This window comes from Opisthorchis viverrini, assembly GCF_000715545.1.
Source record: "Opisthorchis viverrini unplaced genomic scaffold opera_v5_328, whole genome shotgun sequence".
Classification (NCBI taxonomy): Eukaryota; Metazoa; Platyhelminthes; class Trematoda; order Opisthorchiida; family Opisthorchiidae; genus Opisthorchis; species Opisthorchis viverrini.
In genome coordinates, this window is record NW_008751981.1 from 75,099 (window position 1) to 89,816 (window position 14,718).

Below are 14,718 nucleotides of genomic sequence, written 5' to 3' on the forward strand. Positions count from 1 at the left end.
TTTGAAAACCCTGGTGTTCAAATAGTAGCTAGTGAGGACCTTGTCGATTTGGAACACGCAGACATCTTCCTGACATATGAAGACGAAGTCAATGCTCAAGAGTGTGCAATAAACTGACAATCGACATCCTACCATCTACAGGCATGTACTTTGCACTTACAAAATCCCGCGTTGGGATGTGCAGCCTCCGAATTCTTGCAAGTCAAGGAGGAGCAGGGGTTTTGGGGCAGAATCTTATACACCTAGGTTGCAGTAGCTCCAATGGCAGTAAGTTTCATCCCGACCCAAAGCTGCCACATTGACGCGGTGGTCGAGCGTGACTGGTGCAATGATACCGCAGGCTACACTGGCTGGAAGTTCGTTCCACAAGGTGCAACCATGCCAGAAAGGCTAAATGGGAGAAGTCAGACAAAGAGCAGCGAGATCCCGCACTAAGAGTCGGTTTAGAGGTAAAGTCGTACTGCTCTCTGCGACTGGAGTAAGAAGGCAGTAAGGTGTCGCCCCAAGGCGACCAGAATGTCTATATTCATGCGTGCAGCCACATTAGGAGTGAGACAGTAATGCCTTATTCCCTGCGCTCTCGGATTAAGAAGACACCCCGCAGCTGAGCAGGTCCGACTATTGAGTCATCGGCTGCAGACAGGGATCCCAATGAAAACCCTATCTCCCGATACCTTGCGGGTCAGACTTTTGAGTCAAAGGCTCGAGGCGGAGTACTCCAACCAAACCCCTTTGCTTGGTCTGGGCAATCGGGAAGTAACATTTGCCTGAACAGTTCTGTGTCCATCTATATCCCCCCCTTCTCACCACAAAAGCGAACCTTGCTGAGTCATTTGACTGTCACCGATATGACCGATGGGCCTTATACTGACTGCTGCCTAATGACAATTAAAGGAACAATACTTTGCTAAGTCCACACGAGCCTTCTACATACAGGTCTTCGAATTATGCACTCTATGTCAAATCGGAAAGCATGCAATGCTCTCTGAAACCCTATACTCCCCTAAAAATTGATACGTGCTGCATCTTCGAAGCACGCACACAATACCAAAGCGTGGTCATGCATCTCAGAACACCAATGACGAATTCAGCTCTTTCACATTTCTCTGTGTGTACGGTGATCCAGAAGCGATGAATCAGCCCCAGAGCTAAACGCACTTTGCTGTATTCGATCACAGTGAACAGTCATCTTTGCGCCGTCCGGTTATCCAGCTTGACCAAACTCACTACGCCACACAAAAAACAATGCCTGCGTGTAGTGTCAACTTACGCCCCAAAGGACTGCAGCGCTGATGCTGAGAAGGATACTTTCTATGAGGGCTTATCCAGACTCATTCGTCAAGCAACAAGCACCGATACTGTGTTCCTTGCAGGCGATGTGAATGCCCACGTAAATCGTCCGAGTTCCTTGGAATCACATTTGGGTGGTCGACCCGGAGTCCGTACTCCTCGCACAGATATCGGAGGGCGACTCTTCCAGTTGTGTGCTGATCAACTTTATCCGGTCAGCACGAACTTTCAGCACAAACGTTTGCATCGCGGACACTAACTGCAAAACAACCGTATACCTAGTTGGATCTCCTGGACACCAACAACCGGTGGAGAGCTATAATTCAACAATGGCGTTCATCTTGGGCTACCTCAGACTTTTTACAGTAAACCAATACCGTAGGATGGGGCACGTCGGCACTTATTCCCATGTTCGAAAAAGGTATGCGGAAGCTGTGTAAAAACCACCGCGGCGTCAACCTGGTGGCCGTGGTATCGAAGGTGCTCTCTGGTCTTATGTTGACTGAACACAGGGAGAAACATATCCGCGAACATCAAGCTGGATTCCGTCCTGCAAGAGGCTGCATCGGTCATAATTTCACCTTTCGACGGATTCTGTAACGAAGGCACTACTTTCAGCGACCAACAATTGTTGTTTTCCCCAAATTAAAGTTGCCTTGACTCTGTGGATCGTCAGACACCATGTCAGCGTCTGTGGAGCAAAGGTGCCCCCATAGATGCCCGACCCCCTTAAGGTGCTGTATATTCCAACACCCGCGGGCGCTTGAAGGTCTATGGGAAGCTCTCAGTTCACCGCATCAATGTCAGACACAGCTGTCTTTCTTTACGTTTCATCTTCAACTTCGCATTTGTTATGAGTATAGAAGATGGCTCAGTGGTAAGAGCGCGAATTTACTGACCGCAAGGTCCGTGGTTCAAACCCCCTCTTGACTTCCCCTGTTTAGACTTGGGCAACCTGGCAGTATCCCGGTTCTCATGCTTCCTTCGGGTGGCATGGCATTTAGGCATCGGAAGGGTGATACAACTGAACAATTCGATAGAAGGTTCACCACTAGCTTCTAACGCCCGTGAGATCAAAGTGCACCCGGGCATCCGCTTACAGATATCGAGTATGCAGACGATATAGCTTTTCTTGGATTTGACGCCGTGGTAATGCGAACAATATCAAGTAATCTAAATAATTCTGCCCCACAATTTGGCGTGCGCTTTAAGTCCGCAGAGTGTAAAGTGATACTACAAGACTTGGGCTCGAACCCCAAACTCATATCTGCTGATCGAGGTAGTAGACAAGTTTGCCTATTTGGGTAGCTGTCTCAGTCCCGGTGGTCTCATGAAAGATGATATTTTATCCGGATTGGGAAGGCTAGAGCAGTTTTTGTGAAGAATAAAGAACGCCTCGACCGGTGGGCCGAATACTTCGGACAACCATTGTCGTGGCCACCCGCTGCTACTCATCTGGAGCCTACAGTTGACGTAGAACCCTGGACGGTGAACGTGGAACCATCTACGGCCTCGGAGGTTTACGACTGCATATGTTCTCTCAAGCGCCACCGAGCTCCCGGTCCCGATGAGCTTCCACCCGCACTGTTCAAAGACGGGGGTGAAGTCTTCAGCCAGCGCTTGTCCGATCTGTTTGCTTGCACTTGGAAAAAGGAGTCTGCCCCAGACAAATGGGGAGAATCGGTGATAGTGCCCATTTTCAAAAAAGGGGCGCGTAATGAGTGTGGTAACCACAGAGGATCAGCTTGACTCCGGTTGTAACGAGACTGTTGGCGTCAGTTGTGCTTCGTCGCCCTACGGTGACTCGTGAGACACCGAATCGAGACCAGAAAGCGAAATTATGGCCTGAGAGAGAGAGAGCGTTGACCAAATCTTCACATTCCGTCAGACGCTAGAACAACGCCACACGTACCAGCGACCCACAATTCTAGTATTCCTGGATTTCCAAGGCGCATTTGATTCGGGTGACCGGTCTGCTCTTCTTGACAAGCTTGCCCACCAAGGAACGCCCCGGAAGTTTGTGAACACTATAAGCTCTTTGTATTCTCGGACTTCCGGACGTGAGTATACGGTGATCTCTCCAAAACCTTCCGTACATGAAGCGTGTCCATCAGGGATGCCCACTCTCTCCATTCCTTTTTAACTTCGTGATCGATGAAATCATGAGATGAACGCTTGAAGGTCTCGAAAACCCTGGTGTTCAAATAGCCTGTGACAAAAACCTTGTCGATCTTAAATATGCAGACGACATCATTTTCATCTTCGAAGAGAAGGCGCAGGTGTTTTTATTGACTGACCAAAGACCTTTGGTATGCACTTTGCACCCACGAAGTGAAAGGTCATGCTCGTCGACATCCAGTCACTGAACAGGCCACTTATAATCCATGGAGAGGTACTGGAAATTGTGGAGCGTTTTACGTATCTTGGAAGCTGTACTACTTCTGACTGTGGTGTAACAGGTGATGTCAATGCACGAATCTGCGTTGTGCTTCGTCGCCCTACGGTGACTCGTGAGACACCGAATCGAGACCAGAAAGCGAAATTATGGCCTGAGAGAGAGAGCGTTGACCAAATCTTCACATTCCGTCAGATGCTAGAACAACGCCACACGTACCAGCGACCCACAATTCTAGTATTCCTGGATTTCCAAGGCGCATTTGATTCGGGTGACCGGTCTGCTCTTCTTGACAAGCTTGCCCACCAAGGAACGCCCCGGAAGTTTGTGAACACTATAAGCTCTTTGTATTCTCGGACTTCCGGACGTGAGTATACGGTGATCTCTCCAAAACCTTCCGTACATGAAAGATTTTCACACTTCGTTGCTATGGGTTGATCGCCTCTGAATCGTCTTCATTCCACTGAGCTTGGCGAAGAGAGCCCTACGGGGACGAATTCCCCAGGCATACAACGCACACGGCTCAACCTATGGAGTGTGAAGAGATGATCTTTCGTGGAAGAGTTACATCCCCCGTACAACATTCGGCGCGTCTCTGTATTAGGTATAGGGTATCCTCACCTAACCGAGCAGTGGAACTGAGATGTCTTCAAGTGTTCGACAATCGTTGTCTCAGAACCGTGGCTCGTGTGGGTTGGTGTCGACGTATCCGTAAGGGGGCAATTAGAAAACGAGTTTTGAGTTGTGCACCGGGTACTTCCATTGAAGAATATGTCCAGCACCAGAAGCCGTGTTGGTTGGGACATGTGTTGCGTATGCCTAACCATCGTTTGCCCAAGAGAGTGTTGTTTTCCATACCCAAATCACAGTGGCGGAAGCAGAGAGGTGGCAAAACCTTGACCTGACAGAGAGGTATGAGGGAGATTACGAAACGTTTGGGTGCTATCGGTGCTACTCGCCTTCTAGGATGGGAACTGCATGATTCCCACTGCTCCCGGTTGGACACTTCAAGATATGGCTGCCAACCGATGTCAGTGGCGTTCTGGTTGTCAGTTTCTATCCAGATTGCCCGAGTGAGTGTTTGGAGGTGTAGGGGTCTCGAAATTATTGTAGTAAGCTTGCACTAAGTCCATTCACGATCTAACTTTATTCATTCCTTCACAATTAGGCTTTCAAATAAATCATGGTTGTACGGCAGTGACGCATCGGTGTTGAACACTAATGTCATACTGTCGACGATGATGAATTTGCATCGTCTGTGGCGGAGGCGTGACATCAACGTATCCGTCAAGGATCACATTTATAGTGCTGCGGTAGGCTCCATATTACTATACGGGTCAGATAACTGGCCGCTACGCGTTGAGGAACTGAAATATTTCCACTTTTGACCATCAATGTCTTCCGAGTCTGGCGGAACACCGGATCAGTCAAGGATCACATTTATAGTGCTGCGGTAGGCTCCATATTACTATACGGGTCAGATAACTGGCCGCTACGCGTTGAGGAACTGAAATATTTCCACTTTTGACCATCAATGTCTTCCGAGTCTGGCGGAAACACCGGATCAGCAATGCGGAAGTGCGTCGTATGGTTTTCGGAAGAGATAACTCGCCCACGATAGGTGAACCGATCGTATTTCACAGGTTAAGTTGAATTGACTACGTACTGCCTATGTTAATCGACCGATTCCTCAAAGGTTTTTTCGGACAAATATGTGAAGGGTGGAGACGAATCAGGGGAGGTCAAACAACGCATAGCTCCCTTCACAATCCCCGATGAAAAGAAAAGGGTTCCAATCACGTTCGACGATTTCCGTCAATAGTGGCGTTTAAGAGATATATTGTAGGGTCTCGAGGGGTGTGCACCAGGTCGGAGTAAGGGGTGTCGTATGCTGAGGCATGATCTTTGCGGACAGACGATCTGGAGCTTGTTCAAATGTTTGCACCACCGATAACTCAGAGTTCAGTTTGGACTCACAAGGATAAGCCAATGTGTGACGAGGTAAATAGAAAACGGGTATTTGGTCCTTCATCATGTATTTCAAATGCAGAGAAAACGTCCACCAGCCGCGGTGGCTTTGCCTTGTACAACCCATACCGGGATACTGGTTACCGGGATGAGCATTGTCTTCTGTAGAAAAAAAAGCGTTCAGCTGTAGCACCCTTCCGGTGCCTAGCTGCCATGCCACCCGAAGGAGGCACGAGGACCAGGATACAGCCAGGATGTTCACACCTAGACGGGGGGAGTCGAGAGGCGGAGGTCAGGTTCGAACGACGGACCTTCCCGTCAGTAAATTCGCGTTCTAACCACTGAGCCATCTCGCAGGCTAGTCGATTTCAGAGAAGCCGTGCTTTCAGTTTTCAGGTTGACTGGGAGTTTGGGGATGTAGGTACCTCAGCTTACTTGCAGTAGGTTGGTTCCAGATCCCTGGCACACCACTTATCTCCTTATGTCTTTGAACACAAGTAAAATTCTTGGCCGTACGGCAGTGACGTATCAGCGACAATTGTGTTGTTGTTTGAAGATGAGACCTTCTAAAAACCTGTGCCGGATCTCAAATATTTTAGTGGGTCTGGGAGGAAATTTGTTGGTCGGTGTACATGAAGAATTAAGTTGGAACCAGGGACCGCCTCTGGAACCACGACAGTGAAAGAGGGGAGCGAATATTTCGCCAGCCAACCATCCCGGCCAATCTTCGCAATACAGAGCGCGTTCCATTCAACGCGACGATTAGCAAAAGGTCCTTGAAGATCCGGAAACTTTCGCCATTCATCCCACGCGTACGATGGAGATGACCAGCAGCTCCTTCAGAATACGGCACCATCTTCGATGAGCGAAGTGTGACTTTCAAGTTTGTTCGAACCAATAGAAAAGAATAAAAATACCTGGCACTCTGAAGTGGAGAACAACGCAGAGGTATATGAGCGGTATATATGAGAGGTATATATGAGTCACCGGATTCGCACATTCACGAAGAATGAATAGGGTTGACGAGAGCGTCTTGGCTAGCTCCCCTTGACCGCACAAACGCACATTGATCTCAATAAACGCGCACCAATTTTGCTGTCATGCCTATAGCATGGAGCGCTGAAACAGGAAGGTCCTCAAATATCCAGCTTTCCCGCAGATTCCACGCTGTCCTCTTCTTTCGAAGGCTGCAAATAGTGATCGCGACACCGTGTTGTAAGGATTTCGGAACCCGATTTACACAGGGCTGAAACATCAATTAGATCCTGACATTTCGCCTGAAACCACCTATCACACAAAAAACCAAAGTGCGAAACAGCATGATATGTCAGCCAGCTATCCTTTGAATCAGTTTTCTTATTCATCATGGCGAGGCTTTCAACCACTAAGAGGTCAACAAAGGGATCATTTCGGATAGGAAGGAAAACGAACAATGACAACTGAACAATAAAAGTGGAGGAAACTCACCATCTTCTTTTGCCACAGGGTTTCGCACATTCCATACAACTGTTCGGTGGAGGTTCCAGCAACAACAAAATCTTCGGGCTCGCTAATACACCCTATATTGTCCGTTGAAGCGATGTACGGTGTGCCAGTGATATGATCTAAGCCAGCTACAACAGGCTCAACAAAATATGATCCAAACCTGGCGTGTTATGTGACTCACAAGTTACCTTCGTTCGTAAAGTAAATTGGCAAGTATGGTTGCTAGCGTCTTCGGTCTGATCGACTTGTTTTCCCGTAATTCATAAACGTTTTTTCGAAACTGAAGACGCTGAAAACTGTTTAAAAAAATCACACTTTGTTCGCAAGCGTACACTGTCTCGTTGTCCGTCATCAGTCCAGCAAAACCAACAAACAATCGAGGTCCTAGCTGGTGAACTTTAGGAAAATCGGTGCTAATTGTTTGTAGCTGAACTCCAAAGCGCAGATCCGAAGCAATCGCAACACAATTTTCTCCTGCCATTGCAACAACAGCAGAGCCATTGTACTGAAATATATTCTGCAACAACGGATATCTTATGATCACGAAATCAACAAACCATGACTAAGAAGCGAAACGCCAAAATTCACAGATGCCGCTACCAGGACGCTAAGGTCAGTTCGCGGCAGTGACGGATTGTGAGAAATCACGAATTCACGGATTGGCACACAGGATCGAGGTTTTTGCCCAATTTTCCCAGGTCGGTTTTGTTCTTGTCGCTCAGCGGCTGTCGTTCACCTCAAGGGCACAAGTGAAAAAGGGATGTAGCACTGCTCTTTATGTTCTCAGCGTGGGGCAGTATGCTTGCCAGCGCGAGGATTCGCATAAATAAATGTGTAGTAGTGCTTTGAACAGGTTTCTAGAAGGAGCATGGACAACCGTCGGAGGAGGGTCATTCCACACGGCTGCTATCCGAAATGAGAAAAAATGTGTGCGCTCTGGGCTTGAAAATCTCATTATGTCCTCACAGTATGTTTGCTGGGTCAACGGTGAAAAACCTGTTGGCCAAGCTTTGTTCAAGCAGGGCGTAAGCGAGAATTCGGTCCCCTTGGAGGTGACGGTACTCCAGGGGAAAGAGATCGAGCATCGCAAGACGCGTTTCGTAGTCCACGGATTTGAGGCCGGAAATCGTTCTCATGGTGGCTCGCTGGACACGCTCAATGAGGGTGACGTCTTTCGTGCGTCCTGAGCGGACAACTTGGTTGACGTATTCCAGGAGCGGTCCGACGTATGGGTCATAGAGTATTTGGAAGTCCATGCGAGTAACGGGGGAGAAGATGCATCGGATCACGCATAAAATGGTGAATGCCTTTTGGACCGATTTCTCATGGAGCGGTGGGAAGGACAAGTTTGAGGGGAGCTAGATGTCCAAATCCTTTTGGCGTCTATCCTCATGATGTTTTCTGGTCCCTTTTCACCATGCATAACAAAAGCATTCACTGGTTCTCCTCCAAATGATATCTGGCCGCAATTTACGTCATTCAGAGGAAGGTGCCACTCGAGCGACGATCTCTTTGCAGCGTCTACATCCATTTGGAGGGCACTGGCATTGGAACTCAAGGATTTCGAGTCCTCCGCAAAAAGTGGACGTGGACTTGCAAGAAGATCTGGAAGGCCGTTGACGTGGATCGGGATAGCAGTGGTGATCAGGAATAGCAGTGGTCCCAGAACGGAGCCTTGAAGAGCTCCAATGGAGACCAGCGCTGGAGAAGAGTAGGTCGAGCCTACTCTCACTCGGAATGATCTGTCTGATAGGAACGCCCTGACCCAGTGAAGGAGTTCCCTTGAACCCCGGAAAACTCAAGTTTGTGGAGCATCGGAATGTGTGGGACCCTATCAAACGCTTTTGAGAGGTCGAAAAATATGACGTCCGATACGAGTCTTTCGTCCTTGGCTTGGGTTAAGCTGTCCATAAACATGAACATGAGCGGTTTGGGAGAAATCAAGGTTGAGCTGGATATATCAGGCTGCTGAAAGTGAGATGATCTAGGATAGCTCGCTTCAGAATGCGTTCCATCACCTTGCACCACACGCTAGTGAGGCTCATAGGCCTGTAGCTGCCAAACGATATCGGTCACCAGTTCTGTAGATTGGCGTGACAATCACTTCCTTCCAAGCAGAGGGAAGGCGGCCTTCGTCAAGCGACTGACGAACCACCAGGTATAAATGATTTGCCAGTGTAGAAGACGTTTCATTCAAGATCTTTGGATGGACCCCGTAGGCCTCAACGCGCAGAATGGATTGATCTTGTACAAGAGTTGACGAATGTCCTCCACCGTAAAGACCAAGTCGGTAAGAGGCTGTTCGTAGTTCCACCTCGACAAGAGTGGATGTGACGAGGACGCTGGTGCTGAATATAGACACGCATATTGTTCTATGTAAACCTCAGATACCACTTATGGGCCGCTCGTGGTTTCTCCGTTCCTGTCCTCCAAGGAGAATTCGTAGGCTTGTTTCGGCGGCGATATTTCATGCATTTGTACGGTACGTTTTTTTTCGAGCGAACTCCAGGACGGTGGCTGGTTTTCGAATGTTCCATTGGCTGATTTCTGATTTGCGGCGCTTCCCCACTTTACGAAATGCCAGTGAATCTTCTGTATCTCATGCAGTCGAGTTTTCGAAAAAAGTCGGGACCTCTTTTCCAGAAGACGCCGAATCATTTAAGGCAGCTTGCGGCTCGCTGACTGTGTGCTGATCATTATGGGACGAACATCGCATCAGCCTCGTGAACTTTCTGGACAATGGTCCTATATAGTTCTTCCACTGGAGCTGGCCCCATTGTGACTTGTCCAATAAAGATGCGCATTCCTGAGAAGTCTGCACGGCAGAAGTCTCGAAACCACTTTTGTGGTTCAGGATTCCTGGCCCAATAGCAGATGAAATCAAAGGTCAGCACACAGTGGTCGCTATGTCTCAGTAGAGCGTTAATTATTACCTGATCGTCGAAGTGTCTTTTGAACGACTTCAAGCAGCGCCGTAGCAAAAAGCACACGTATCCGACGCGCTGGAGCTCCGTCCAGGTGCCCTTTGTAACGTTGAAGTCACCTACCAGCGGGGGATGCGTGAAATGGTAGTTGGAGGAGACTTTCTTAAGGGTTCGTGTTAGGAATTGGTCATCTTCAGGGGACTCGACGGGCCAAGGTAGACCACGCCAAGCGAGGACTCGAAATTGGTTTCGTTTTTCCTCGTGGAAATTTGGAAAAGAATTCTTCTACCGTTCGACCTATTTACGGAGCTCATACGGGTCTTTGCGGAATTCTCTAACCCTAACATAACGTTTAGGCGACAGCCTCTGTCATTTTTCATTTATCTCCGATTTTGCGCCCAGTCTCAATCATGACACTAATCAATACAGGCTGCTCGATGGCTGCATTGATGATCCACAACAGCTGTGGGCGAAACAGCTATCCGTCGAACTTAAGACACAGTATGCTATGCCACACCTGCAAAGCATAGTACCACTTTAAATTCAAGATTTCACAGTACGACCAGGTAAGCCAATTGGCTCACTCTGCTGATCCATTTGTCTGCGCCAGTTAACTCACAATAATAGTGCAATGATTTTCGCAACTAAGAAGAGAGCCATCAAGAACGAAACCAAATCCCCAACGCTGTTTCAGAGAGATCAGTGCGAATGTTCCGCACTAATCGGAATATTCGACGCGAAACCGGAGCTTCTTCCTAAACCTCTGGATAATGCAAACCCAAAGAACGCAGCTACTTGGACGAAAATTGTTAAAAAAATTTCTGCGCTGAAGGAGTACCTTGCGTTAACCACCGGGTCCGCTGGCTGCGAAGAAGGTCATCCAGCTTTCGGATGCGGCAATAAAGACATCCACGACGTGTCTAATGGACAGGTGCCTAAGGGAGAGCCGTTTGATCATCTGGCGGTCACTTTACCGAGAAATCTCGCCAACAAAGCAGGCTCAGTCGATCATTGGTAGTGTCTCGACCACGAATCGCTTCAACGCGACTTGGTTACGCCAGACAGGAAGCAAGCGAACACTTGGGCACCTGGTCGCCCTTTCCTCCCAATCTGCCGTGCAGAAGATTTTGTAGCGGGCCGTTTGCATCCAAAAAACCAACCCAACGTTCAGGCGCCTCTCTTAGGATCGCCAACCAGAGGGGCGAAAGTTGGACCAAGGCAGTTCTAGGGGAGAGGTGCGAAGCAGTTTTTCAGTTGGCCTCAGTTCAGCCGACCCCAAACTTATGGTAAAGCCAATTGTAGTTATAGTCTTCTGTGCCCCTGATAGCAGGCTGACGCAACCGGCCGTAACTCCGGATAGCAGTTTCTATTCAACCGCCACAGACCCCTCGGCTGCCAAAGGCAACAATTCTTTGGAGGAGGTAAACCCCACGTGGACGCAGCGCTCAAAGTACGTAAGGCTATCAACGCTTCTTTCCGTAACAGGCCACAGTGAACTGTACACTCAAGTCACAACTTCTGAGCTGGACTGAGTCAGACGTGCGAAGACAAGCGCCGAAACCTACCAACAAACCAACCAGATGTGTTGGCCTTGACATCGAAGAATGCTGTAAGAGCCGTACAACCACTGAGAATGTGAAAGTGCGAGGCCCCAGCTCCACTCAATGGACTCTTTGACTGTATACACATTTGTCGCGCGGGACCTTGACAGCCAGGGCAAAAACCTTGCCACAGCAAATGGAAAAATCCCTCGTACACCCAGTTGGCCATGCTGACCAGGGGCGACTTGGGTGTCGACAAAAACACGAAAAAAGGGCCACTGCAGCCAAAAAGGCCACGTAAGATTCGCCAACTCAGAAAACTGTCGGCTGCTTCAAGGCGCAGTCCTCTGCGAAAATGAACCTCATGGGAGCGCCAAAAAAGAACTGATTCTCGGTGCTGCCACCCAGCGCTCAGGGCCTCACAGAGAGACCTTTCAGATCAAACCGCGCTAAAGTGCCAGTTGATGCATCCTGCGAATCAATGGTGACCAGCGGTAATTTTTCTTGGTATCTGACTACTCATAAGTAACGTGACATATACCTGTTTATTATGATGTCGTTTTGTTACCTCGCTGCTTGTTTCCCTCGTGTTTCATTCCTACTCAGGGTCTGGTTACTCCTCAGTAACTGATGCCAATATTTTGTTGTCTGTTGGTCATTGCTTGCAAGTTCGTCTGGATTGTACTTATTTTCCACTCCGACGGAAAAGTGGACCGGCCGGGTATCCAACCCGGAGTTCGCGGACGGTAGGCAAACGCACCTGATGCCCGGAACGGTTTATTATTTTGTATCACACATGTACCGCATCTGTCAGACAGCTTTTGGCGAGAATCGTTTTAAGCGGACGAAACCGCGCAATCTGACTTGTCACGTGACGCGAGCAGCCGCGTCGCAATACCGACCGAAGGACAGTTCCTCACATCCCAGACGTACTGATTTCTGTGCCGTTCTCTCTATACAACCCACTCACACTATCAGACTGCGCTTATATGTATGTTTGTGCATCGTTTGGTGTTTACTTTTTGTTGCTTCTAGAAACCCCTGCTTTGTCAGTGACCATTTTCTGCTCCTGCTGATTGCGTCATTATTGATTGTACGTTTGCTTAATTCATGGGGGTTACTAATCAGTTTGTCTGTAGAACCAGTTCCTGTCAGCCCTCAATACATCATTTGCTGCACACATCTGACTGCTCCGTAGACGCCTGGATCTCACAGTGCCCAAAAAACAAACATATCCAAGATTTTCTTTAATCTGTGAGCAACAGCAATTTTGATCGTCCAAAAGACGAGACTGAAAGACCTACAAGTAGCAATGGTAGAAATTTTCGCCACGCGAAAAAGCTTCGTCCCCCAAAAGTGAAAGGCACTCGCAAACCGGGCTCCCACGTGGCAAAACTCTACCAGCAGATAAAAACCTGATCTCGAAACCGCCAAGATGGGAGGCGGACAAGTGTGTCTCAATGACCATTTCGACAGCACGGATTCCATTCTCGGAGAGCCCTCAACGACTGGCAGCTTCTTTCATTTGAGACTTCCGCGTCAGTTTACGGCGCCAGGCACTCCATTGTGACAGTCTACTTAGATACAAGAGGCTTCTAAGTGAATTCTTTATTTGTCCTTGCTGAAGAAACTTAGTTTTGTCGGCATCTCCGGATCCTTACCTCAGTGGTTACCCTCATACTTATACGACAGAACACAGATAACAGATTGATGACGAACAGTCATCCCACTGTCGGTCACCATTGGGGTCGTTTAGGGGAGCGTACCTAGCCCCATTGTGCTCCTGCGTATTAACTACGTATTTGGCGCCGTGTCGTATAGAAAACATTTTCCTTTTGTGGACGATATAAAAATCACCTACACATTTCCTCCCTGCCTTCCGCCAAATCCGACAAGACTCAGACTCTATGACTCGCTGGCCAAGTGTCTTCAGTTTAGGTTTCTCTTCTTCCAAGTGCGATATATATTTCTGCCGCTGCTCCGTTCCTGAAGATGCACTCACAGTTACTAGGAACCATGTGACCCCTTCCTCAGAGGTCAACGATCCTGGTATGGGATACGGTCCTACTTCAAGATCGCCCGAGCACGTAGGCCGTGCTTTCTAGTGTTGCGCTCCTTTAGTCTTTGGGAGACAAGCGATGTGTGCGACCAATTGTGGAATTCCGTCCTGCTTTCTCTTTCTTTATACCCAAAGTCGTAGGCTGGCACTTGACAACGCCAAAACCTTATTCACCAAAAAGTTACTCCTGTCTCCTTCAGCTCCAGTTGCGTATTCTTGGGCCTTGAGTCACCGTGGTTCAGACGGCCAAAGCTTAACTTAACTCGCCTTCACCGTGTTGCACCGGAACGCTTTCATACCAGAGGCTAGGCCAAGTGTAAATTCGGAGAATCACTATAAATCCCTTAGTGTGCCCCCCAACACGTACAATCTTAAGTCACTAATAGTATTTTTAATTATATCAAAAGACGTCATATTTTGGGTTGCACTGCACCACAGTCCACTTCTTTAACCAAACAAACTCACAAATACCTACCACTCCAAAGGGTGGCACAAGCAGGATACAAGGCTAGTGGATAAAGACTTTTCTGCCATGCACCACTTGTTGACTGAAGCTGATTGCAATGCTTCGGGGATTGTTCTTTCACATTCAGTTTAATTCACAGATTATGGTACTGCACAACTCGTTTAATAGTAATAATGATAATATTTATTCCCAACTGGTGGGTGGCATTCCATCAGGCATGAGCGTAATGTTGCAGTCAGAAAAAGCGCGGAATGCGGGATTTATGGGTACCGGGGATTGTGTGGAAAATGGACGGTGTGAGGAACAGTGGTTATTTACATACGTAGACCCGGTCACTTCTTATCTGGTACGGTGAGCGTCAAGTTTTCCCTCTCCATATAATTGTACAACTTCCTATACGAAGTCTCCTCAAACTCACCAGGCTATACTGATCTCATCCCATTCACTCGTCTTTCCAAACTTTGGCCATCGGCAATATTTATTTTGGACGCCTTGTTTGGCTGTTATCCACCTTATCTGATCCGTGATCTGCTTTCACTAGAATCACTCACTGAACGAAAAATTGCTGCGGTCTCACACCGGATTCCTTC

The 14,718-nt window shown here is 48.3% G+C and overlaps 1 protein-coding gene across 1 annotated transcript in view; it reads right to left on the bottom strand.

Moving 5' to 3' along the window:
- The window catches only part of T265_09986 (hypothetical protein), a gene marked incomplete at both ends in the record, with an annotated part of 45,400 nt that extends 37,743 nt beyond the window's left edge, over positions 1-7,657 (bottom strand). The window contains one exon of the mRNA XM_009176223.1: positions 7,121-7,657. Coding sequence (XP_009174487.1) covers positions 7,121-7,150 — 30 coding nt within the window. The remainder of the gene's footprint in view (positions 1-7,120) is intronic.
- Between the last annotated feature and the right edge of the window lie 7,061 nt (positions 7,658-14,718).